Source organism: Malania oleifera, chromosome 6 (genome assembly GCF_029873635.1).
Source record: "Malania oleifera isolate guangnan ecotype guangnan chromosome 6, ASM2987363v1, whole genome shotgun sequence".
In the NCBI taxonomy this organism is placed as follows: Eukaryota; Viridiplantae; Streptophyta; class Magnoliopsida; order Santalales; family Ximeniaceae; genus Malania; species Malania oleifera.
In genome coordinates, this window is record NC_080422.1 from 78,530,446 (window position 1) to 78,555,375 (window position 24,930).

The following is a 24,930-nucleotide window of genomic DNA, read 5'->3' on the forward strand; positions in this document are numbered from 1 at the left end:
TTCTCCAAAAATTTGAATCGTCACCATCACAGCTCGAACGGAAAAGTTATGCACAAAATACGAACAGTTGTCGGTTTTGATTCCCGGGAATTTTCCTGCGACAAAAAATTACCAAAACTTCATAAATAGTGCAATAAAGTTCAAGAATGATGATTTTGGCATTTTATTAAAATATTGGACAATTTTAGATATTTAATTAAAAATATAAACCGTAAAGCCCGGGTTAAGATGCCCAATTACGCAATTTTGACGTGTAATCACACCCCCCAACTAACGTTTTGCTAGTCTCTAGCAAATGACGTGAATGAATCTTAGGGTTGTGCTTACAACTACAAACTCCGATGATCATGAAATCAATGCACATGTGACACAACTATACCATTTCACATACAAGAACATAACTGAATTTCACACAAAGTCGTTCATATTCAATGCACACGACTCCAAAACACGTCACCCATGCAAGTTTCATCGTTTATATGTGATTTGAAAGTAGTATACTCACATGAAGTTAATCAGTGGCACATTCAGAGTTAATGCAATCATATAAGTTCGAGTATAAACAGGTAAACTCTCGAGGTGTGTGTGATGTGTGTGACTCAGTACACCTAGGACGCCAGTGGACACCTACAGAACGGTCGCTTTGACTCAGCCTAACTGGTATACCCTCAAGAACACTCAAAGAAAATGGGTTCACTCATCATATGTGAGGAGGAGTGTCGCGATCAAACATCCCACATATTAAAAAGGAACAAACGCTAGGTATATGGAGTGAACTAGTCTTGAAAGGATCTAGCCTATCTATGAGGTGTCGGGTCCTTCACCCTAGCATCTTCTCACCTACTCGCCATATCCAACTGAGACCACCCTAGATCAACTCATTCACAAACTTGTAGTGAATACATCTGAGGCATTAGCCGGTTGAAGAATCTTCATACGTGGAAAATATGTGTCGTCCTTGACCTTTTGTGATATGTATTTGGGCCGGCATTGACATTTCATTTCATGCGCATGTGTATTGCTTATTCTTTTTTCTGCTCATTCTTTATTTTCTGTCTTTTCTTGAGCAATAAGGACAATATTACACTTCTTTTGTAATCTTCAAACAATCAATGGGAATTGAGCTCGAATAGGAGTTCATGAATTAAGTCTATCTCTAGGGGTGGCTCAGCCTTCACATTTTGAGTAGGCTACAAGACCTAGGTTTCTATCTCCCCACTAGGTGTCACCTCTAGGCTAGAAAATCAAAAATAAAGACTAGTGTACAAGGAATTATCCAGAAAAAGAGAATTGAGTTCTATGAACTCTGATTTGATATTAACGCTCAAAAGGACGATAAATAGCTCAAGAATATCTCACAAAGGTGTCATAGTCGCCACGGGTGCTCTCTCAGTGCTCACAGGAAACCCTAAGTGCAATGAATCACGTGAATGTGTTTATTCAGCCTCGTGAGATGCCGTATAAATACAGGAAATTATATAGTCAAATTAACATAAATGTACTACCAATCGATTCTTCATGGAGTCATAAGATCATATAAAGAGAAAACTATGCATGATTGACTTAAGTGTGTCATTCATAAGTTATATGCAAGTATGCGAAAGGTATGAGTCAGTGTTAAGCATGGCATAATGCAATGTAATCCTTCAGTACTCCTCCTTTCTTTCTCTCTTTCTTTTTGATTTTTTTTTTTTTTTGATTTTTTGATTTTTTGATTTTTTTGAAAAAAACTCGGTACGTGTACGTGCACAGTGTCACATGCGAATGCTCATCCCCCCCAACTAAAGTGGAACATTGTCCTCAATGTGAAAGCATAGGGGAAATAGAAAATACTATGCACGGGAAAAGTAAGGCGTACCTGAGTGGCGAAATAATGGAAAACAAAGATCGAACTACGAGAAAATAGACCTGAAAACTAACTAAAAATAAAATAAGATAAAATAAAAGGAAAATAAGGGAAAGAAAAACATCACAATTGTCTTGGCGGAGGCTCTGGAGGAATTTCGTCTGGTGGCCGCAGGTTTATAAATTGCATCGGCGGGTCTCCAAATTTGAGTCGCCAAAATCGATCAGTCTTCAAACCTGCACGAAAATCAACCTCAGATAAATTAATGCGTGTCAAAATACCAAACAATTTGTGTGCAAGTCGACCCTCTTGTGTTGACAAGAAAGGGTCTTTATTCAACATCGTTTCTAGGAAATTTGCTTCTTTACGAACTAACATGTGATGGGAAGTTATTGGAGCAATTACCTGTATTTCTTCAGAAGCATTAACATTAAAGGTTTTACCTGGTTCTTTGAAAATTATAAGCTCACCAGACTGGTCACCCTCTTTATCGGGTGTACATATCATCATACCACTGCAAGAGTCTGCGTCCTCATTAGGCTCCTTAACATCTGATTCAGGAGGGGATGACGGTTCCATGGTTTCTGAGCTCGGAGTATGAGGTACCATAGGTTGGTACTCCGTATGAGTATCAGTCTCCTTATAAACTAACTGCTCCGCTTGTGGGCTCGTTTCCTCTGATTTTTCTTTGAATTCATCTATTTCAGCCGTAACTTCCGATGTTGGGACAACTATTTGCTCGGTGATGAGCATTTCAGATTGGGGATCGTCTTTCTCGCTACTGAAGGTGATGGTGGCCTCTACTGTCTCAAGAGAAACATCATGTATTTGTTGTTGCGGTTGCTGGTACTCTTGAGAACTAGGCTGAAGTTCTGCGAGTGTTTCCTCGTTTTCTAAGAGGTCCAACTGTGTGCTTATCGCATTAATGGTGTCCCGCAATTCATTATTATGATTGACTTGAGTTTGCATGAACTGCTGGAGCATGTTTGCCATCTGAGTTATGCTATCCTCCAGAAATTCTGACGGCGTACAGCTCTGAGGGATCTGTGGTGGCTGGTATTGAGGCGGAGGAATATTCGGGCAGTTTGGTGGTTCATATGCATCACCACCACTAATTGTGCTGATAGGATGTGCAGTCATGGGTGCCTGAGTGTATCGTGTGTTGCACTGTGGGACATTGTCAGCTAAGTAATCAAAGAATGATAATACCTGATCTGGATCCTCGCTGACGGGCTCTCCATTAGACATAATCTGGACAAAACACTTGCAATCAGGGGTAAGAGCAGTATAAAAATAATCAGCTAACCTCCATAAGTCAAACCCGTGATGTGGACAAGTGCGTAGTAGATCCTTGAATCGCTCCCAGCAAGCCCTAAATGTTTCGTCATCCTGCTGCACAAAATTAAGAATCTGTTCCTACAAAAATTGAGTTTTCTGTGAGGAACAAAACGCATGCAGAAATTCACGCTCCATATCAGTCCAATTAGTGATAGAATAAGGTCTCATAGAATGAAACCAAATCAGTGCCCTATCCTGCAAAGTAGCAAGAAATAAATTCAGTCTAATAGATTCGTCAGCTCTAGCATGAGAGAAAAACATGTTGCAAGTTAACTCAAACTCTGCTAGGTGCTGATAAGGGCAATCAGATTCCGACCCGTAGAATTCGGGTAGCAATGACGTCCTCCCACGCTGCATCATGAAATTAAGCTCATCATAAGGCAAAACAGTGGAAGAGGATGCAGTGGCATATTCAAGCTGCAAAAAATCCATTTTCGTGCGTGGTGCTAGTGCAGCCATTTTTCAAAACTCTATTTTTTTTCTTTTTTTGTTTTTTTGCTTTTTTTTTTTATTTTTCTTAAAACTAATAAAAATGACGGGAAAAACATAAATTTGAGACTAATAACGACATTCCCCGGCAACGGCGCCAAAAACTTGACTCACTCGAAAAATGAGCAGCTCGAAAGCTATCCCAAGTATAGGAGTTACGTCGTGTAATATTAAGCCCAAGGGCTAGATCGTATCCTCAGGGAATGCGTTTTAATCTCAAATTTTACTTTCTTCCAATCGAAATTAAAAAGGTACTGAACTCAGTTCAAATTCGGGTTTTTAAGATTGTGGAGACTTAAATGAAAACACAAATTAAAGTCCTAAAACTATCATGCACGGAATTAAATAACAATAATGAAAAACCTAGTCTACTTAAGGAAACACTAGATCATACTAACTAAAAATGGAAACTTTAAACATGGAATTAAAATAACAATAATGAAAACCCTAGTCTACTTAAGGAAACACTGGGACACGCGTTAATTAAAAATGGCAACTTAGAACATGGAATTAAAAACACACAATGGAAACTAAACTAAACACATACTAAAACAAAAAACCGAACCTACTAAAAATCGAACCTTTAGCACAATTAAGAGATCAAATCAAGACTCACAATTTAAATGCAAACATGAATTCAACGGAAATTTAAAAAAACATAAACAATAACAGAACACAATAAAAACACAACCTTTACTAATCATAGACCCTAACTAAATCGAATTTCGACAAAAAAAATATCTGAATTTAATTAAGAATGCTAAATTAAAATAACTATCAATTAGATAAACAAAGAGATTAATTTAACAATAATGAAATACCCAACATTACTCAACTTAAACAAAAAGAAAGAAAACTCCAATAACATTAAAAAAGAAAAACTAAACTTTCTTCAATATTCCAAGATTCAAAGAAAAGTAAATAAAAGAAAGAAAGAAAGGAAAAGAGGGAGAGAGAAACAAATCCACGGAGCCGTGAAGTTGTTGCTGCGCTTTGGTGGTCCTGCTATGGAGTCGGCTAGTGTTTTGCTGTGCTTGGGGACTGCTGAAGATGGTGGAGGAGGCTAGCCGTACTGCAAGAGGGCAAAGGATGCCAAGAAAAACAGAGGAAAGGGGGAGAGTGAGGGAGGAAAGACAAAGGGAAGGAAGAGAGACAAGGGGAGAGAAGTAGAATTGAAAAGAACAAAAAAAAAAACAAACTAAAGAAGAAGAAGAAGAAGAAGAAGAAGAAGGAGAAGAGGAGAATGGGGAGCCATGGGGGCTGCCTATGGCAGGAAGAGAAAGAGAAGGGTTAAATAGGATAGGGGGGGAAAGCCCTAGACCCGAATAGGAAACCCGAATTGCTATATTTTTTCAATTTTTTCATTCTCTGTTCATCGCAAATCTGACTCTTTTGGAGCCTATATCTCACAAAACTCAAAACACGAACGTTGTAGATAATCCTTTTTTCTTTCTCTAGAAATTTGAATCGTCTCGATCACAGCTTGGACGGAAAAGTTATGCACAAAATACGAACAGGTGTCGGTTTTGATTCCCGGGAATTTTCCTGCGACAAAAAATTACCAAAACTTCATAAATAGTGCAATAAAGTTCAAGAATGATGATTTTGGAATTTTATTAAAATATTGGACAATTTTAGATATTTAATTAAAAATATAAACCATAAAGCCCGGGTTAAGATGCCCAATTACGCAATTTTGACGTGTAATCAGAAGGCTTAACACCTATTTTAATGCTAACAAACAAGTAGAACTTAACATATTTGGTTGAGTAATGACATTTCAGGACTCAACTATGAGAAAGTAAGGTCAAGTGTATAGAAGGATTCATGAAAACTTATATTTTAAAGAAGGATGATCACATGAAACTTAAGGCATGGATTCCGAGAGGATATATCAAAGCTTAAAGAATATGAGAGAATGGATAGTAAAGAGCTTAAAGTATATCAAAGCTTGAAGCAAAGCAAGAGAGCTCAAAGGAAAATAGGCATGAAGACTCAAGCACTTGAGAATGTCAAAGTCCTTGAAGTTTTTATGTAAGTACTTCATATTTTAAATATCTTTTGAAATATGTTGAAACTTATTAGGATGCAACAAGGACTTAGAGACCAAGTTTTTGAAAAACCCTGGAAAATGTTTATGAAAAGTCACATTCAAGTTTTTCAAATAACAAATGGTTTAAAAGCTAAAAAAATAGATGTTTTGAAAAAAAAAAAATTGACTGGAAGCCGACTGACTAGAATATACTGAATTTTTCCTAGCCGACTAACAAATACATCAAGTTAAATATATACCCAGTCGACTGACCATTTTGAACTGAGATTAGTCAGTTGACTAGCACTTTTTAAACTGTGTTCAACCAGCCACTTGATAATTTCCTAGAATTTATTTTTAGCAAACAGAAAGGTCTCAGCTGCTTGTCCAGCTGACTGACCATGTAAAAATACCTACCCAGTCGCCTGTCTAGCAAACTAACTCTATGAGATTTTAAATTTTGAACTTTAATAGGAAAATTTTAAAAATTAGTTTTTCAAATATGAACGTTATAAAAACTTGGTGGACACTCCAAGTAACTTGGGAAACAAGGAAACTCATCCTAAAAAGTCTATAAATAGTCCTTTAAACCCAAGAAATCAAATCACCCAAGCAATCACACAACATTCAAGCATTCAACTCTTAATCTCTCACAAAGCTCTTTCTTGCTTAGACTCTTGCTAGGAGAATTCAACTGAACTACTATTGATGTTCATCTAGAAAAGGAATCGGTGATATCTTATACTTGGCCTTCAATTCTATTTCATTTTGATATTTAAATTCTAGAAGTACATAGTGCTGAATTTGTACTAATCTGCTTTGTTTTGAGAGTGTTCTTGTACGTAGCATTTATTTCATATTTCTTGTAGTTCTTGGACGATTCAAGGTGTTTTGATCATTGACCAAGTGTGGGGTATCCCTTGGAGAGGTGATTACTCTAGCCTATTGAGGGAGTGCCCAAGCGTGGGGTATCGTTTGGAGAGGCGCAACTCTAGCCTACTGAAGGAGTGTGTAATGGTTTTGTTCCGCCCAGAAAGGAACTGGTTTAGTGAATCCTTGGGTGGTTTGCCTAAGGTGAGGATGTACACTAGGGATAATCCAAACCTTGTAAAAAACCTAGTTTCACTCTTTTTCCTTTACTCTTTTTAAATATCAACAAACATATAAACTGCGTGGATGTTTTTAATTCCTTAATCATAAAAACTACGTGGATTGTAAATTAAATAAACTAAAGTTTAATTTTGATTTGGGATTGCAGAAACCGAAAGGGAGTATGTCGGTTGATCAATACTTTGCGAAAACCTCAAAAGGGAGTACGTTAATTGGTTAACACCCAAAGACAAACTAACTAAAAGTTTATTTAAATTCTGAATTGTTAGGAATTTGTGTTGTGGTTTGCATTGAAGAAACAAATTTCATTACCACAGGGCTTACATATATTTACAGGGCTGCAAATAAGAAAATATCTTGAATTCTTGAAAAAGCTAAAAATTGCTAAAAGGTTATCTTGATTGGGTATTTGTGGATTGAACACTTTGATTGTTGAATGATTGGTTGATTGTTTAAGTTTTATTTACTCGTGTTGTATTGGTTACTTTGTTCGTATATGGTTGTGGATTGAATATTGTTTTAAGTATGTGTTGTGTATTGGATAAATTAACAAGAAGTCAAGAATTCATTAAAAGAATTAAAGGAGGTTAAGGATTCTTGAAAAGAATTAAAAGAAATTCTTTAAACCCAATTCACCCCTCCTCTTAGGACTACACCTTAGTTTTCAGGTTAGAGATGGAAAAAGAGATGTATTGGATTAAGGTGGGAAGTTGGATATAAGGGTAGGATCAGAACTACAAAAAGGATAAGGTAAATGAGATGGAATAATATAATTAATTTACAAATGGCTAAATTCATTACCAAGTAAAAAAAATGGTGATGGAAACAAGGCTATTTATAAATGACTTTTTTAACTCCTTAGCCTAAAGTTAGGAACCCAATATTCCTTCATTCACAAAAAATCCAAATCTCAATCTGTTTTAATTTTAATTTAAAACTAATCCATAAAATCAATTCTTATGACTTATTTGAATTTAAATGTGAGTTTGACTTTTCTTACAATTTAAATCCCCAGTTCGTTCAAATTCATACTTAAATATGTAACATGTTCTGCCAACTCACTAAGATACTTCCAAATATATTGTTATTTGTGGCTCTTATACTTCTATTTTGATAAGCAAAGAAGGAAGGAGGAAAAACATGAAGGGGGCAGCACAACAGGACTCGTCGACGGAGGGCTTATGCTCATCCCTTCGTCGAGGGAACAACAAAGGTTCGTCGACGAAGGTTCTGAAACTCGTTGATGAATAATTACCAAGAGTAGGAAATTTCTGACTTCTGGCTTCATCGATGAGAGCCCTACATTCGTCGATGAAGGTTCTTCTTGGTCTCATCGACGAGGGGTGTCTGGGCTACGACAGTTTTCTGAAATTTTGAATTTTTGAACATTAGGTGGTTGGGCAAACGGGGGGAAACCTCTGAGGAAACTCTATATATGTCATCTGGGCATATTTTGAGAGAGAGAGAGAGAGAGAGAGAGAGAGAGAGAGAGAGAGAGAGTGAGTGAGTGATCATTAGAGAAGTATATTGTGTACATTTTGATTTCCTTAGTGAAATTTTTGTGCCATTGCTTCTGTGGATGTAGGCTTTGTCGAACCATGTAAATCTTTGTGTTGATCTTGTTCTAGTTGTGTGTGTTATTTACATTCACTTGTTGTTGTTTATTCCGAGCTTCATTATACGATCCATATCACAACAAATTGGTCTTAGAGCGATTGTTGTTATGGCATCAGGATCGTCTTCTGCAAGATTTGACACTGTTAAATTCAATGGAACCGGAAACTTCTGTTTATGGTAGAGGAGAGTGAAAGATATTCTTGTGCAACAAGGAATGACTAAGGCTTTGCTTGATACTCAACCGAAAGGAATGAATGAGGCAACATGGTTAGATTTGAAAGCAAAGGCAGTGTTGACAATACGCTTGTGTTTGGCTGACGATGTTCTCTATCAAGTGATGGAGGAGGATTCTCGAGCGGCTATCTGGCAAAAGTTAGAAAATCAGTACATGTCTAAATCCCTCAATAACAAACTTTTTCTTAAGCAGCGTTTATATTGGCTTAAGATGGTAGAAGGATCTAGTCTAGATCAACAAATCAATGCATTTAATCAAATCATAAGTAATCTTATGAGAGTTGATGTGAAGTTTGATGAGAAAGATAAGGATTTGATGCTGTTAAATTCTTTGCCCTCAACTCATGCCTACAAAAATCTTGTGACCACTCTTACATGGGGAAAAGAAACACTTGATTTAGAAGAGGTAACAAGTGCTTTGTTAAATTTTCATCAAAGGTTGAAAATATGTGATGAAGGGGAAGGACTTGTAGTAAAGAGTTGCAATGAGCGAGGCAAAGGAAAGTTTAAAAATGGATTTATTTTGAAATCCCCAAATCAATCCAAGAAGAAGGAAATCCGGTGTTATAAATGCGGTAAAAAGGGGCATGTGAAACTAGAGTGTCTGGATTGGAAGAAAGGAAATGTTAATAAGCATGAGGGGATTTCTAAATCTGTGAATGTTGTTCAACAAGAGGATTCAGCGGATGGTGATGTTCTATTAGTTTCAGTGGAGTTGGATAATCTAACAGACTCTTGGATACTTGACTCGGGATGTTCTTATCATATGACTCCAAACAAGGAGTGGTTCAGTACTTACAGTTTAGTAAGTTCTGGACCATTTCTTATGGATAATGCTGCTTCTTGCAAGATCGTTGATATAGGAAATGTAAAGATAAAAATGTTTGATGGTGCTATAAGAACATTGTGTAATGTAAGACATATACCTGAGTTGAGAAAGAGTTTGATATCTCTTGGAACTTTGGATTGTAATGGCTTTAATTACAAGTCCAAATGTGGAGTCTTGATGGTTTAGAAAGGTAATCTGACTGTAATGAAAGGGCAGAAATTGGATGGAAATATTTACACGTTGCAGGGAACTACCGTTGTTGGTGGAGTTGCAATTGTGGATACTGAATTAGATGAGACTGTCTTATGGCATATGCGTCTTGGGCATATGGGAGAACATGACATGAAATAACTGCACAAGAGAAAATTTTTGAAAGGTTTGAAAACATGTCAGTTGGAATTTTGTAGGTTTTGTGTTCTTGGAAAATAGAACATGGCAAAATTCAGATAAGTTACTCACAAAATGAAAGGAATTCTTGACTATGTACATTCAGATGTTTGGGGCCTAGTTAGAGTTGCATCAAATGTACAATGTGAGTTTCATTGATGTTTACTCACGGAAGGTTTAGGTTTACTTCATGTTTCACAAATCTAGTACGTTTGCCAAGTTTAAGATTTGGAAGGTTGAAGTGGAAGACCTGATGGTGAGGAGAATCAAATACTTAAGGTCGGATAGTGGGACCGAGTACGATGATTCTCGGTTTATGGAGTTTTGTGCAGAGCAGGGCATCAAGAGACATTTTACAATTTTTCAGACACCTTAGCAAAATGGTGTTGCAGAACAGATGAACTGGACTCTTACTGATAGGGCTTGGTGTCTTAGATTGAATGCAGGGCTACCGAAGAATTTCTCGGCCGAGGCAGTTAGTATGACTTGTTTTCTGGTTAATTGATCACTAAGGGCATCACTAGCGGGCAAAGTGGCGGAAGAGGTTTGGATGGGAAATGCAGTAGATTACTCCTAATTGAAGGTATTCGGGTGTTCAGCCTATGTCCACGTGTCTAATGAGAAGAGGTCTAAGATTGACCCGAAGTCTCGTTATTGCATCTTCTTGGGAATTCCGGAAGGTGTGGAGGGTTATAAGCTGTGGGACCTAGTGGCAAACAAGGTGGTGATAAGTAGAGATGTAGTCTTTGATGAGAAGGCTATGGTGAAGCGTACTCAAGAGTTTGATGAATAGAAATATGAGCCAGAAAACTAGGGCAGTGATAAACATGTTGTGCAGGTGGAGTTAGAAGCTTAGAGCAACGAAAATGATCATGGTCCCATGGTTGCAGGGAGCTCTAGCTCGAGAAACCAGCAAGTCGAGTTAGTATGGTTTTGATGAGCTAGTATCTTATGCTTTCCTTATTTGTTGCAACGATCCAACTTCTTTTCAAGAGGTAGTGTATGGCCAGAAGAAAGGTAGGTGGATAGGAGCAATGATTGAGGAAATGGAATCATTGCATAAGAACAAAACTTGGGAGTTGGTGGAGCTTATAGATGGGAAGAGACCTATAGGTTGCAAATGGGTGTATAGGAAGAAGGAGGAAATTTCAGAAAAGGAATAAGAGAAATTCAAGGCATGATTTGTGGCAAAAGGATACTCACAAAAGAATGAGATAGATTATGATGAGATCTTTTCTCCAGTGGTCTAACATGCTTCTATTATGATTGTGTTGGGGTTGGTAGCTTATTACGATCTTCATTTGGAACAAATGGATGTGAAGACAACGTTTTTTCACGGTGACGTGGAGGAACAAATCTATATGATATAGCTGAAGGGATTCATTGAACCAAGAAAAGAAAATTTTGTTTGCATGTTGAAGAAATCTCTTTATGGGCTGAAATAGTCTCCCGGGAGCGCGTGTGCCCCGAGCGGCGAAATTAAAAATTAATTTTAATATGGTGTGGAAAAACATGGATGTCGGAGTCGCCACTAACCTTTAGTGCGGTTAGAACACATGATTACTACCCCGTTAGGGGTAGAATCAGTCTACATTACCAGAGTTGGGGTCGGGAGTTCGGTTACGCGAGGGGAAAGTACTAGCACCCCCTACGCGCCCGTTCTTACGAACGGTACCTAATTAATTTGAAATTATCCCTAAGTTAATCTAATAATTCTTCAAATTACTCCTATTTTATGAATTTATAAATAAATTTGAAAAATAAATAAATAAATAAAGATAATATATACATATATAATCCCTCAGAGCTTAGGATACGTGAAGCCCGAAGGCTCATACCCCCGCAATAAAATCATAGGGATTATAAAATCAAAATTATTTAAGAAAATACGCTCCCACATTTTAAAATTGTAAGTAAAAGTTTTATAGGAAAATATTAGTATGGGAGGTTTTAATAATAGATATAATAATTTAAACATAATAAATAAATAAATAAAATAGTAATAAACTAGAATATTAGGATACCAAAATACGTACTAATCAACATATATAATAGAAGCTAAAATATCTAACATACCAATAATAGTAGAATATAAACAATAATATAGACTAAGATAATGAGCAAATATTAAAATACTACATGTGCGTTATAAACAAAAATACTTAAACATATCATAATACACATAATTACGATAATAATAATAAATATCCACAAATAATATAATACGTAATAGATTACTATAATACTATATATACTAAACATACCATATAATAGCATGATACCAAAACACCAAAAATATTACCTAAAATATTAAACTTATCATAACAATTAATACCTTGTATATTAACATACTAAAAATATAATAATAATATATAATATTACCTAAAATGCTATATTACTAAATGTACACGGTCACCTAAAATACTAAATTAAATGTATAATGCTACTTACAATTCTAAGTTGCTAAATATAAATATCATTTATTCAAATAAATATTATAGCATTAAAAATTCCACAACAATGTTATGAACACGACAAAATGATAATACAATCGTATACAAGAAATAAATAAATAATAAACAATAATGAACATCAATATATACGCAATAGCAATATAAAGTAAATTAAATAAAACACTACTCAAAACCCTAATAACGTGAAATAGCCAAAACCCTAAAATAAAACAATAACCCAAAACCCTAAATGGTCGTATTATGAAAATAATGTAAATAATCAAGAATCCTAGATGTGCATAAATATTACAATCATAAATAATAAACAAAATCCCTAAATACCGTATGAACAATAAATATGACAAATATCCTAAATACATCAAAAAGCCTAAATAATGTTTACACGATAAAACATCCTAAATAATATGTAACAATAAACATAAGTATATTACAATGATTACAAAACAAAAAAAAAGAAAAAGAACCCCAAACATTAGATATTAGAACAAATAAAACAATAATAATACAATATATATACAAAATAACATTAAGAAGAAAAAAATATATATAAACAAATTACAAAAACATCACTCGTGCATGTGTGTGTTTGTGTGTGTGTGGACAAGTTGTCCAAGAGATGAAACTCAAAGAAATTAATAAAATCAGTAAATATTAACAAGAGAGAGTTAGAAACAACCGAGTAAGGTTTTAGATTGATCAGATAAGAAATCGCCGCTCGATTGGCTTCATCTAGTTGAATGCGCATACACCGACGATTCCACTGCTGCGGCGGTGAGACAGCTGTGTAATAAATTAAAATGAAATTGTAAAACTCAAAATAATAATCTGAATGGTGAGAATTAATATAAAAGGGTCAGAAACAACTTGATAAAATTTTGCATTGATCGGATAAGAAATCGCCACTCGATTGCCTTCGTCTAGTTGAATGCGCAGACGCCGATAACTCCACTGCTGCGGCGGTGATACGACTTTGCAAGAAATTAACACAAAGGGAGAAAACTCAAAAGACGAATCTGAACGGTGAAAATTAAGAAAAAAGGGTTAGAAAAGACCTCGTAAAGTTTCACATTGATCAGATAAGAAATCACCGCTCGATTGGCTTCGTCTAGTTGAATGCGCAGATGCCAATGACTCCACTGCGTGTAAAATTTTGCATTGATCGGATAAGAAATCGCCGCTCGATTGGCTTTGTCCAGTTGGATGCGCAGACGCTAATGACTCCACTGCTGCGGCGGTGATACAGCTGTGCAAGACATTAACACAAAGGGAGAAAACGCAAAAGAAGAATCTGAACGGTGAAAAGTAAGATGAAAGGGTTAGGAAAGAGCTCATAAAGTTTCGCATTAATCGGATAAGAAATCGTTGCTCGATTGGTTTCATCTAGTTGACTGCGCAAATGCTAACGACTCCATTGCCGCCGCACGAGACTGCAAGGTAAGGTTTTTCTTTCTTTGGTCTGTGCCTCCTCCCCTTTGGCTTGGCTATGCCCCCCTTTTATAAAAAAAATTCTGTAAACCCTAAAAAAAACTTCCTTTTTGATTTTATTTTTCTTTTTCTTTTCTTTTTTTTGCTTTTACTATTATGGTAATAATGAAAATAGTAATAGTAATAATAATTATTATAATAATAATAATAAAATCAATAAGGTAATAATAATAATAATAATAAATAATTGTAGTAAAAGTAAAAATAATAAAGATACTATCAATAAAATAATAATAATAAGACTAGTATTAATAATAATACTAATAGTAATAGTAAAAATGACAATAATAAAATAATAATAATAATAATTATAGCAAAAAATAAAAATAAAAATAAAAATGAAGTAATAATAACAATGTAAATAATAATAATAATAATAATAATAATAATAATAATAATAATAATAATAATAATAATAATAATCATATCGGGCCTGGGTAAAAATGGGGTGTCTACAGCTGCAAAGGATTTAACTAAGCTAAATCAGTTAAAGGACTTGTTGCATAAGGAATTTGACAAGAAGGATCTTGGTTTAGCCAAGAAAATACTTGGGATGGAGATTTAACGTGACAGGACCCGTAGAGAGATTATGGTTATCTCAAGGTGGTAATGTTTAGAAGGTGTTGGAAAGGTTTAGCATGACTGATGCAAGATCTATGTGTACACCTCTAGCGAATCATTTCAAGTTGTCTACTGCAGATTGCCTAAGTTTGGATAAAGAAATCCGGGACATGTCAAAGATCCCCTATGCTAGTGCGCTATGGGGAGTTTAATGTATTCCATGGTATGTATGAGACCAGATTTAACTTATACAATGAGTGTGGTGAGCAAGTTCCTCTCTAATCTAGGAAGGCAGCATTGGGAAACTGTAAAATGGATACTTAGATACTTGCGGGGTACATCAGGATATGACATCATGTTCGGCAAGCAACAGGGTTGTCCTTCAATTATGGGGTTTGTTGATGCATATTATGCTGGAGATATGGATAACATAAGGTCTACAACGGGATATGTTAGCTTTGGTGTATTCCCAAGAGGGGAGGTGAATTGGAATTTAAAACTTTTTCCTAGGTTTAACCTAAACAGCAGCAATATATTCACAACCTAGGGTCTATCTATGCAGTTCCAAATGCACAGATAAATATAACATGCAAAAATTTAAATCATGCGCATCATTCACATTATAACATACACGTGCGATAAATGTGAAATGCGAAAATATAAATAGAGACACGATATGTTATCGGGGTTCAGCCAATACCACCTACGTCCCCACCTTGACACATCCGCACAAGGATTACACTATAAGCTCACTTAACGGGTGGAGCAACACCATTTACAACCAGGTCAATTCAAGGGGCTGATCTCAACTAATGCGCCTTACTAGGATGGCGCACCTAACTTTCCTAATCGGGTCTAAGCCAGTCTGGGACTATTTGATAGGGCTAGTCTCCCTTTTCAGACCCATGCTTGGAATACAATGAATGATATAAAACTTTGTTTACAAACAAATGCTTCTTACACTAAGCAAATATGTACCAATTTGTTCAACTAAATAATGCACTCACAGATGATAGGATATTAAGCTCTTGTGAGATTTTGTTAACCAATGTGGTAACTTTCAACAAGATGTGAATCAATGTGTGTATGTGAGAATGAAGCTTTTGATGTCAAGCTAATATTCTTGAGATGTGATTGATCATAAGCTCACAATAACCCTAATACATATCTCAAATAATGTTTCTCGAGTAATAAGCACAGTAGATAATAGGGTTTTTACACTTGCTCAAAAGATTTTCATCAAAGCACAAATCAAGCTTATAATGAATATTGGCAATGAGGATGCAAGGTTCTAAGCCACTCAAGGGTTTTTCCCAATCAGATATTTATGAACGAAATATCATGGGAAAAACCTTAGGTATCTCTCCAAAAATCAACACACAAAGAATTTTGAAACAAGGGAGAGAATGTCCTATGCAAGAGATATAAGAAATACTACCTTTCAAGTTAAGTAGATAAATAAATACAGGAGGTAGAATTTTGGCAATAGATTTGAAGGATTATAGGAGTATGAGGATTTTGGGCAAAACTATTTTCTAAGAATTTTTTCTTAATCACAACTCCTAATCTCTTACTAATCTTTGCAAATGATGGGCTATATATAGAAGTTGGAAAAATTATAGTCGTTAGGGACACACTGGGTATTTTTGAAAAAGCTTAAGTGAGTTTAATTAAAATTAACCCAATTTAACTCTCGGTAAAAAATTCAGCAACCCGAGAGGGTCGGTCGACTGAACTTAAGATTCGGTTGACCAAGTGTCCAAGTTCGGTCGACCGTGGAGAAAATGAACTGAGTTGTTAGTCGACCGTATTAGAAGATTTGAAAGTGATTTTCCAATTTAGCGTGGTTCGGTCGACCGGGACACTTTGAGCTATGAAGTTTGGTCGACCAGGTAGTTGGGACATCACCCGAGGAACTTCAGTCAACCATAGCGTTGCAACACATTTTGGATCGGTCGATCGAAGGGTCAAAGTTTGACCTCAGAGCAATTCGGTCGACTAGCATAATTGAACTGGTCTAGTTCGGTCAACCGAGCCATGGTCAAACTGTTGACCACTTTCCAATTCGATCGACCGAATGGTTTTCAAGCATTCACGTTCGGTCGACCCAACATGCATTTTTTTATGCATATCAGTCCTGATCCCTTTATATATTAATCCTATTCATATAATATTTACTCTTAATGCAATAGGGAACTTTTTCATGCAGATTTGTGGGTCTTAAGGTTAGTCTAAGACATTTGAGAATTAACCTCAAAAATCTTTCGTCGATCGACCAAAGAGTGTTCTCTAAGGTCCAGCTATGGTCATTGAGCTTATCTGTCCTATCATGCATGAAATGCATTAATTATTACAAACCATATAAGATTATAGACCCAAATGATAAATATAAAAAACATAATACAACCTGAAACACAAATCGATCTTCATGCACGAATTTTTGCAACTCCATGGAATACACCGAGATATGCTCGTTTAGGTGCTCTTACGGCTTCCATGTCTCGTCTATTATTCGTGCTAAGAAAAATAAACCTGTTCAAATACTCAAAGCATACAGATGAGATACTGTGGTTTGTCATAGTCAAAACATGGATGTGACCAAAAAGTCAACAAGATATGTGTTTACCCTTATAGGAGGATTGGTTTGTTGGAGATCCATGGTACAGTCTCTAGTTGCATTGTCTATGACTGAGGTAGAATATATGGCAATTGCCGAAGCTGTAAAGGAAGCCTTATGGTTTACTGGTTTAGTCAGAGAGCTGGGGTTATAGTAAGATGGTGTGCTGCTGCATTGTGATAGTCGGGGTGCCATTTACTTGGCGAAGAATTAGGTATACCATGCTAGGACCAAGCACATTGATGTGAGCTTCCATAGGGTTTGGGAATTGATTGCTTGGGTTAAACTTGTGTTGGAGAAAGTTCACACATCTAAAAATGTAGCAGATATTCTGACGAAATCAGTTACTTCAGAAAAGTTCAAGCATTGCTTGGACTTACTCCATGTCTCCAAGTGATAGAAGGGAGACATACCCAACCAAGCGTTTTTAAGTTGAAAGTGAAGTAGTTCATGTTTTTGAGATTCTCCTAAGGGGCATATAATTGTCAAGGTGGAGATTGTTATTTGTTTGATAAGCAAAGAAGGAAGGAGAAAGACATGAAAGGGGCAGCACAGCAGGACTCGTTGACGAAGGGCCTATGCTTGTCGACGAGGGAACAACAGAGGTTCATCAATGAAGGTTCTGAAGCTCGTCGATGAATAATTACCAAGAATAGGAAATTTCATACTTTTAGCTTCATCGATGAGAGCCTTGTATTTGTCGACGAAGGTTCTTCTTGGTCTTGTCGACGAAACCCTTGTGTTCGTAGGGGAGCCTGGGCTGCAGCAGTTTTATGAAATTTTGAATTTTTGAAAGTTGGGTGGTTGGGCAAATGGGGGGAAACCTCTGAGGAAAATTTATATATGTCATCTGGGCATATTTTGAGAGAGAGAGAGAGAGAGAGAGAGAGAGAGAGAGAGAGAGAGAGAGAGAGAGAGAGAGATCATTAGAGAAGTGTATTGTGTACATTTTGATTTGCTTAGTGAAATTTGTGTGTCATTGCTTCTGTGAATGTAGGCTTTACCGAACCACGTAAATCTTTGTATTGATCTTATTCTAGTTGTGTGTGTTATTTACATTCACTTGTTGTTGTTTATTCCACTGTGTATCTTCATTATACGATCCATATCACAACATATATCTTAGCTAAATCTTCATACAATGATGATGTGATCATTGGGTAGTAGTTTGAGCCTTATATAATACCTGTCAAAAACATATAGGCAACCCAACATAACTTTTTAGTGAAAATTCCTAACCCTCATCATTTTAATTGGGCAAGAAACTACCTTTTGTTTTTTACCACTTAGGCAAAATCACTACCTTGTGCCACATAACTTCCACAATAGGTGCACATAAGCGACACAAACAATTACATGAACTAAATGCTACCTTCAAGACATTTGTGGTCTCCTAAGTCATCCTTATTGATATAGCAATATGCAATCATCTAAAGCAAATGTTAAAGCCAAGGGTCAACTATAGTCATCTAAACAAGCAACCAAGTCAACAAAAACTCAAGCAAGTATCATTGTTAAGAAATTGATATTTTCAAGCTATGGCAAATGACCAAGGATGCTTCTTGAGTTGAGCAATTTCCTTCTTTGTCATTAACAAGGTTGTCAACACGATGGAAGAAGTCACTTTCTAACCAAATATGGATCTAATATTTATATTTATTTGCATGGGAGATGTGTTCAATGTTTCAAAATTATGAAAAGCCACACATATGTCAATATCCATCCCAAGAGTAACTGAACCTTTCGAACACAAATTGTCATTTCAACCGAGTCTTGTTGTTGAGACTCAAATCCTCCAAATTGAGCCACCCAAGAGGTAGATGAAGACAAAGTCATTTGTTTTGATCAACGGCCTCGAACTTCTCCACATGTCGCCCCTCCCCCCGACCCCTAGGTGCAAGGAATCCATAACTAAGTTGAAGTCCTTGATAGAGAAGCAAAAAAATAATAAATTAAATAAAAAAGAAACCATACAAACTACATACTTTTCACAAATCATTGTGATATTGAACCAATCATTGTTTTTATGTTCAAATGAGTACACATTACATATAAACTAATAGAGTTAGACCATATAATGGAAATTGGGAAAGCATGAACTCTTTAACTAGCAATTTGATATTAAAATGCCTTTTTTGTTTGCGGTTTACTAATAGACTTATTGTGTATTTTTCTCTCTAATAAATTTTTTTTAGACTTGCTAAGTTAGCTTCTTAGTGGCAAAATATTAGGTACTTGAATCATATACTCCAAGTAGGGGCAGCAAAATGGATTAACAGACCGAGTTCAGATGGGTCGTAAACGGGTCGTGATTAAACGGGTTCGGATTCGGATTGGCCGTTTTATTAATTGGCGACTAATAAGTAAATCCAAACCCACCCGTTTAATAAACATGTCATAAATGGGTCACCTGTTTTTAAAAATATTCATTTATTTTAAATAAAATGACAATTTTTTTTATTTTTTTTTTAAAGAAAAACATTTCAACACAAAGAAAATGTGTGCTCCCTCTTTTAAGCAAAGCATGCCTATAAAGCATTTTAAAGCTTGTGTAGGTGAGAATGATATATGATTTGGGTGTCTTTCTTGAGTCTGTGATGCTGTCTAGGTAAGCACAGTAGCTTTGTAACAGGGAGTGAAGCTTCTGAGTTTTGCCGATTGCGGGGAGTGAGGCTTCTGCAGTGCCGAGTCACCTAGTCGCCTGTGACTTGTGAGGCCATGAGTGACAGTGTGAGACAGTGAGGGTCCTGACTGTTGAGGCAGTGAGGCTGAGGGAGAATCGAGGATTAAGGAGATGGGAATGAGATCATGAGAGATGGCCACTCCTTAAGGCGCTTGGAGACCTAGGTTATATTTCATTATATATATAATAAGTTAAATGGGTCACCCAATGAGTACCTAACCGAACTCACCTAACGTGTTTAATAAACAAACTCATTTATAAGTGGGTCACTTTATATTAAATCCAAATCTAATTTAAGATGAATCATGAGTCATTCGTCGAATTTCAACTCGTTTTGTCAGCCATAACTCCAAGAAATGGAAGTGAATAAAAAAAAAAAAAAAAAAAAAACCTTTAACCTTGTTAGTCAAGAAGACGACTTTTTAGTTTGACCATTTTGTCGTTTACGCGGGCCACTGCTAGTAAAAATAGTGCTGTTAAATCAGTCCACTCCATTCTTCCAACAATTTAGATATGACATGAGGCCTAGCTATAACACATTAATTTAGTAGACTAATTGCAACCAATTAAAATTAAGGACTCAAAGAAAATGACATGTAAAATTTAATGGCTAATCTTATAATTAATCTTTAAAAGTGAATAATCTTTTGGAAATATTACTGTTTTCAAGCAAGCTCATGGCTGCACTAAGATAAACGAAAAGAGAAAATCTCTCCACTTATTCAGAAGGTTCCTCACCGCCTACGACGGAAACAGATATATAGTTCTAGTTAATCTACTATGAAAATTGAAAACAGTTGGCCTCAATATTGGAAACACAGTCAATTGCTGCGGCAGAGTAATATGAACAGAGTGTTTATAATATGTTAAACCCAATTAATTATTTTGCTAGCCAATCCTCCCCTGAATTTAGCAAAGAAGCACATGAATGGAAATCAGAATTGTTAGCCCAATCCTCCAGCATTTTCCCAGAGAACATCAGAGCTTCATCTGAATAAGAAGGCGACAACAAGTACTGCTCATTAGTTTCACCCTTGCTGCAGCTGAAATCGCACAAGTCCGATGAAAAATCCGAATTCAGGAGATCCGCTAGCGATAGATCCGCCATGTTGAGGTCCGTCACAAAGTCCGGCAGAAACCCATCACATGGACAGGAAAGTTCTGGCGGATTCTGTCCCGGGAAACCGCCGGCGACGAAGAGCTGCTCTGCCTCTGTTACCGCCGCCGCCTCTGTTTTGCAATTTTCAGGGAAATGTTCGACCCTGCGCGGCTGAATGTTAAGGACGGCCTTCGTGCACCTCATTGCCTTGGTTCGGACCACTTGGTGGGACTGCGCCGCGGCCGGTGTATCAACGGTTGACTTTTTGATTTTCTTACCAGAGTGCTTGCCGCCGCTGGCTGCCGGAGGCGACGAGATCTGGTGATGATCTTGGATCTTTTTCCCGAGATTAGTGTTCCAGTAGTTCTTTATTTCATTGTCTGTTCGCCCTGGAAGCCTTCCAGCAATCAGAGACCATCTGCAAAGGCAGAAGGAAAAAAGAAAAAAAAAGAAACACCAATTAAACTAAGCTCTGTAAATTATCGTTGACTCAGAAAAGAAAGAGAAGAAGTAACTAAAAATTGAAAATATAAAATTGTCCATTTTATTATATGCTTTGTTTTCTTTTTCTCATCAACCAAATATAGAACAACTTTTACAAATATTTGAGGAGAATACAGGAGGGACTGAGGGAGAGAAGAGCGAAGAGAAAATTCCTATAGCTGAAATTAATTATTCTCAAATTCGCTAATTTGCTTGCCAGTTGAAACTGGAAAAGAAGAGACATAGACATAGACACTAATATGCAGAGAATTAAAAGGTGACCTGTTTCCCAAGAGCTTGTGGAGTCTGATGATGAGCTCTTCTTCATCAGGTGAAATGTTCCCTCTCTTGATATCTGGTCTCAAGTAGTTCAGCCATCGAAGCCTACAACTCTTCCCACATCTCTTCAAACCTGCACAATCATCATCATCATCATCACCACTTTTGATCAATCTTTTCTGAGTGTGAGCAGAAATCATGAGAACCCAGATGGAATTCACTTCCCAATTCCGAAGTTTTTACCAAACTAGGGAAATAATTTGCAAAGGGGGGAATTCATTATGATGCGTAAAATGCATGGGAGGGAAGCAATAACAGACCTGCATTCTTGGGAAGATTTCTCCATCTTCCCTCACCGTGGACTTTAATGTAGTCTGTGAGGATTTTGTCTTCCAGAGCAGTCCATGCCCCTCTGTTCAACCCCTCCTTGGAACAGCAAGGGCTTCTCCCCATCGGCAAAGTCTACTTCCCACCAGAACTAAGCCCTACTCTCTCTCTCTCTCTCTCTCTCTCTCTCTCTCTCTCTCTCATCTATGCATGTGTCTTTCCCAATGGTCTTGGAGAGCGATTGGTATATATAGGTTATATTTTCTCCTGTATTCCAGCCAACGTCGAATTAATAGTGTACGTGTGCTTCGTTGTAGTGGTCCGTTTATAATCATCCACGTGACCAAAAATTTTTAACTATTTATTAGCTTACTCTACCTGAAAAAAATATTGACATATACTTGGGAGCAGTTGTGTTTTTTAATTATTTTTTCATAATTTTTTTTGGAAGTATGGCGAAGCTGTTTTTTTTTTTATATTTTTTTTCCTTCTGTCATCGCCATTAATAACAGAAAGAAATAGCTTTTGGTAAATATTTTTTCTTTATTTTTTTAAAAATATCTTCAACCTGACTTATTATCATTTATTTAATAATTTAATATAATGACTTCAATTTTTTAAAAATATTTTAATAGGCTAAGATTAATAGAAAAAAAAAAGAAGTGCATCAATGCGGCCATCGATGGACTTTTAAGAGACAATTGTTAGCTATTTAGATTTTTCTTTTTTCTTTTTGTGTGGAATTTGAGTACAGATTTCGGGTTCGCTTTCTTTGGCCCTTCTCATTATTGCTGCATTTTCTTGAGCTACCTTTCATGCTATTGAAAGTTTGTTACAGCCATCTCTCTCTCTCTCTCTCTCTCTCTCTCTCTCTCTCTCTCTCTCTCTGTACTAACAAAGTCGAGCATGGAGGACAAAGTTGTCATCAATGTTAGATGTCCAGCATCAATTTGGACCGTCCACATCTCAATCATGCATTTGAGATGCCCTTAGTTAATTAGTTCAAAATTAAGAAGGTTAAATTGGAAATCAGTTTCAAATTAATTCAGCTGCTGCATTCTTTGACTTTGATGAGACGACTTAAATGGGAGCCAACTTTAGATTTGTCAGAATAAGTTTCTTCCATTTAAAATCTGTAAACGGGAACCAAAGATATGAAATCTATATATATATATATATATATATTTTTTCTGTTTGGTAGAAAATAAAATTACATAACAAATTAGTAGATAGTATTTTTTTTTATATACCACTAACCTTTAGTTTTACTTATTCTTCAACCCAGTTTAAATTTTCATATCAGACGCACAAAGCAAATAAGCAGTTTTTCATCATATTTTCTTTGTCTTTTACAAATCCTTTATTCAATTAGGCTTAAAAGACCCGATAAAGTAATTTATGTGAATTTTGAATTTAAGCTTATCAAAATTTGAATGAAACTCGTTAAATATAATTTTATTTGAATTTAGATAAATATATTGATTCAAAATTTATTTTTTTTCATTTGATAACCCGAGGACTTCAGCCACTATCGCGCCACTTTGGACATTATGGTACGCCACTAAACGCGGGGGATGAAAGCCGTCCGCTCATTGATGCACTCCTAGTAATTCACCGACTGTGACCTTGGGATCACCGAAGTACTTACTGAAAATATTAGTTTGCTCCTAAAGTAACATAAGTGGATTTATGAAATTATGGTAACTAATTGCTCCATGATGTAGCATGTATCATATTTAAGAGTGCAAGGACCGAACGGGTGAGTTTGCTCATTCATTGGATTTGGACATCGCCTCAAATCTGCTTGTAGAAATTGCAGAGAAGGTTTGATCAGGCTGGAAAAAGGAATTTAGAGACTCTATTTTGTGGGGCTATTATTAAATGGAGGGTTCTGTTTCCAGATGCAAAGGTGGTCCACTTCCATTTTATTACTTGGTTTCCCATTAACAAAGCTGTTTGATTCCTCTAGGGACAGAAAATCATTAATCATTTTAATTGCCCAAAATATCATACACCACTTTAAGAAGAAAAAGAAGGGAATGGCAATGTTTGTTGTATGAGGTTTCTTTCTTTAGATTTTCAGTACATATATACCCACACATACTTCTTGGGTGCAAGTTGAAACGTGACATGGAGATTTCGTATGTACATTTAGGAACCATATAAATCATTCTTTTTATTTTTTATTTAATTTGTTATGTGTGTACATAATCTTAGAACATATTTCACAATGAGTAACATTATGCAAAGCCATGATAATAAAAGTTGACCTGGGAAGCATAAATTTGGAGAGTTCAGGTTAACAATCCTCATGGTCTAATTAGGTCAACCATAAGTGGGTTGTCATTGTAAATCTTCTTTAGAATGGATGAAAAGGAAAATAGAAACGAAAGTTTCAAATGCTCAAGGAGAACAATCTCAACAAGGAGTTATACCACATGGGAGGAGGATTGCTAGTTGGCAAAGGTGCATCTAGTCCTATGAGTTTGACCTCTGAAAGTTGCTCATTTAGATTTATGTAAGACAAAAGGAGAGGATCAATATTTAATCTCTCTTTTCCTGTTGCAAGCTAATGTGCAACCTTGGCTGGAGTAGTTGGAGTAGTAGAAGCAACATTAGCAGAGGTTGGTTTGAGTAACTTACCCAAGGAAGTTAGAATAGAGAATGTCATAGTTGACTGATTCGATACAACATAATATAGTTGATGGTAATGGGGACAATAATATTGGGACCCTTAAGCTTGCTAAACAAGAACTTGTTGAGAGTGTTTCTAGAAGGGACCATGAGTTGCTACTTGAAAATCTTCCTCTTCTTATCCTTCTTTTGAAAAATTTTTGCTTAGATTCTACCTTTCCTAGACTTCTAGTCAACCTTCCACTTTGAATGGCATCATCAAGTTGACAACCTATCATCACTTCATTAGAGAAATCTTTAGTCATAGTCCCAGCCATTTTTCTCAAAGATGACTCCTTTCAAAGTATAGACAAATGTTTAGATTATCTCACAACCAGTTACTGGTGGTTGTACTTGGGCTATGACC

General features: G+C 36.2%; 1 protein-coding gene across 1 annotated transcript; it reads right to left on the minus strand.

Annotated features, from left to right (window-relative positions):
* Window positions 1–20,511: 20,511 nt before the first annotated feature.
* Window positions 20,512–22,133, minus strand: LOC131158296 (transcription factor MYB1-like). The gene is made up of 3 exons (XM_058113063.1): window positions 21,884–22,133; window positions 21,567–21,696; window positions 20,512–21,219 (listed from the first exon to the last, which is right to left on the minus strand). The coding sequence occupies exons 1-3, from the start codon at window positions 22,014–22,016 to the stop codon at window positions 20,583–20,585; spliced, it is 900 nt and encodes a 299-aa protein (XP_057969046.1). The 5' UTR covers window positions 22,017–22,133; the 3' UTR covers window positions 20,512–20,582.
* Between the last annotated feature and the right edge of the window lie 2,797 nt (window positions 22,134–24,930).

Bases quoted from the DNA above. Each gene is read 5' to 3' on its own strand.
- LOC131158296 (XM_058113063.1), bottom strand. From the start codon at position 22,016: ATGGGGAGAAGCCCTTGCTGTTCCAAGGAGGGGTTGAACAGAGGGGCA. The intron at 21,697-21,883 runs GTCTGTTATTGC...ATGATTGTGCAG, and splicing joins AAATCTTCCCAAGAATGCAG to GTTTGAAGAGATGTGGGAAG. The intron at 21,220-21,566 runs GTCACCTTTTAA...CTGCCTTTGCAG, and splicing joins CACAAGCTCTTGGGAAACAG to ATGGTCTCTGATTGCTGGAA.